Source organism: Cyprinodon tularosa, unplaced genomic scaffold, assembly GCF_016077235.1.
Source record: "Cyprinodon tularosa strain WSP-4 unplaced genomic scaffold, ASM1607723v1 ctg587, whole genome shotgun sequence".
Lineage (NCBI taxonomy): Eukaryota > Metazoa > Chordata > Actinopteri > Cyprinodontiformes > Cyprinodontidae > Cyprinodon > Cyprinodon tularosa.
In genome coordinates this window covers 525,418-527,235 of record NW_024039326.1, presented here as the reverse complement: position 1 = coordinate 527,235, position 1,818 = coordinate 525,418, and the positions used below count along the sequence as shown (strand labels likewise).

The 1,818-nt window shown below is 39.7% G+C and overlaps 1 protein-coding gene across 1 annotated transcript; it reads right to left on the bottom strand.

The window, feature by feature from the left end:
- Positions 1-385: 385 nt before the first annotated feature.
- LOC119797527 (P2Y purinoceptor 1-like) lies at positions 386-1,467 on the bottom strand. Its single transcript, XM_038306634.1, has one exon. The coding sequence runs from the start codon at positions 1,456-1,458 to the stop codon at positions 481-483; it is 978 nt and encodes a 325-aa protein (XP_038162562.1). The 5' UTR covers positions 1,459-1,467; the 3' UTR covers positions 386-480.
- Positions 1,468-1,818: the final 351 nt, after the last annotated feature.

The window sequence follows — 1,818 nt, the reverse complement described above, 5'->3', positions numbered from 1 at the left end:
TAGCGTCACCCAGTGTATGAGCGTCTTTTTCCCTCGAAGAGCTCCGCTCTCGAAGCCAATGAGAAATGCATAGACTGGGGGAAAATAGCCCCGCCTTCCCGCAGGCTGTGGCGGGATGTACTTGGAAAATTGTACCTTAAAACCACATAGCGTTACTCTCACGTTAAAAAAATTATCGCCGTTAAAATGGCCTCGCGTTAACGCGATAACGCGATAATTTTGACAGCACTAAAGAAAATATTGCATTTTAAAAATAAAATACTACAAGAACTAAGAGAAAAAGGAAAAACAGCAAACATGTTAAATATTCTTATATGATTTTTATTAAATTATAAATTAGTGTTACAATGAAGTTGGAAAAGAAATAAGTTAATTTGTCATTTATTACTTACATTCTTAGGATCTAGCAATATAATCGCATACAAAAAAAAGAAAACAGAAAAACTTTACAAAATATCAATGTTGGTGTCATTGTCAGTGTTAAAAGTCCTCTTTCTCTGTCTGTGATACTGGCACACAGCGACACCTTGCTGGAGACAAGCACCTGCACATCTGTTGACCCCGCTGCAGAAGCTGCATAACTTCATTTGCATACAGGTAAACCAGCGGGTTGAGAGCGCTGTTCAGGCTCACAAGACCACGAGTCGCCTGACGGGCTCTGAAGATCCCCTCCTCCCAGCTACTGCATATATTTTGCAAGCGTTGAAGTCTTAAGTAGAGGTTAAGGTTCTTGAATATATGGTAGGGAACATAACAGATCAGGAACAGAAGAATCAAAACTGCCAACAGCTTCAAGCTTCGTCGTTTAACATTCTTGTCAATTGTTTTTGAGCTGCAGACGACATAGGTGACATGTCCATAGCTCCAAACAGTGATGAGGAAAGGGATGCAGAATCCAAAGAACGTAAATATGATGGTGTAATCCAGGTAACCCTTTATATAATCCTTAGTGGTGGTGTCAAAACATTGATCGTCAAAATATTTTTTGGGGAAGAACATGTCCGGGAGGCTTTGAACACTCACCAGAATCCAAACAATGGCTGAGATACCCATGGAACGATTCGCCGTTAATCTCCCCTTTGATTTCATGGGATGGACGATTGCCAGGTACCTGTACACACTAATACAAGTGAGGAATCCAATGCTGCAATATAAATTCAGGTTGAAACAGAATCTTGTCAGTTTGCAGAGAGTTTCTCCAAAGATCCATTTCCTCCCTTTAAGGTAGTAGACGATCAGAAGAGGAAGATTGAGCAGGTACAAAATGTCTGCAAGTCCCAGGTTTAAAAGAAAGATGTTAATACCCCTAAGTTTCTTCCAGTTATGCAGCAAAGACTTTAATCCCCATCCATTCGCTAGCAATCCAACAATTAACACCAAGATGTAAAGAGTAGGCAGTAATATATTTTCATACAAGTCCTTATTGAAGTAATAACAGTCGTCTTTAGTTGTGTTCATTTTGCCTTCAAGAAACGAGTTCGACCCTCGGTCTCGGAGTGCTGCTCATGTGTAAGTAAGAGAGAAATAGCATCCAACTAACTTTCTTTCTCAAGCCCCGCCTCTTCAAAGGCAGGTTTGCAAAGACATGAGACACCATTTGTGTTGGATTTTTACCATGACTACAGTGCATACAAACACATTTTATTGCACCAAAAGTGAAACTTTCTCCACAGTAAAGTTTTATTCATGCTGCAGCAAAGCCTTTAACTGTAATCATCCTGGTACAGATAAGATAAGATAAGACAAGACAGCACCCTGTGTTGAAACAAACTTAGGTAAAAGGTCATTACATTTCATTTGGTTTCTTTCTTTTTTCCT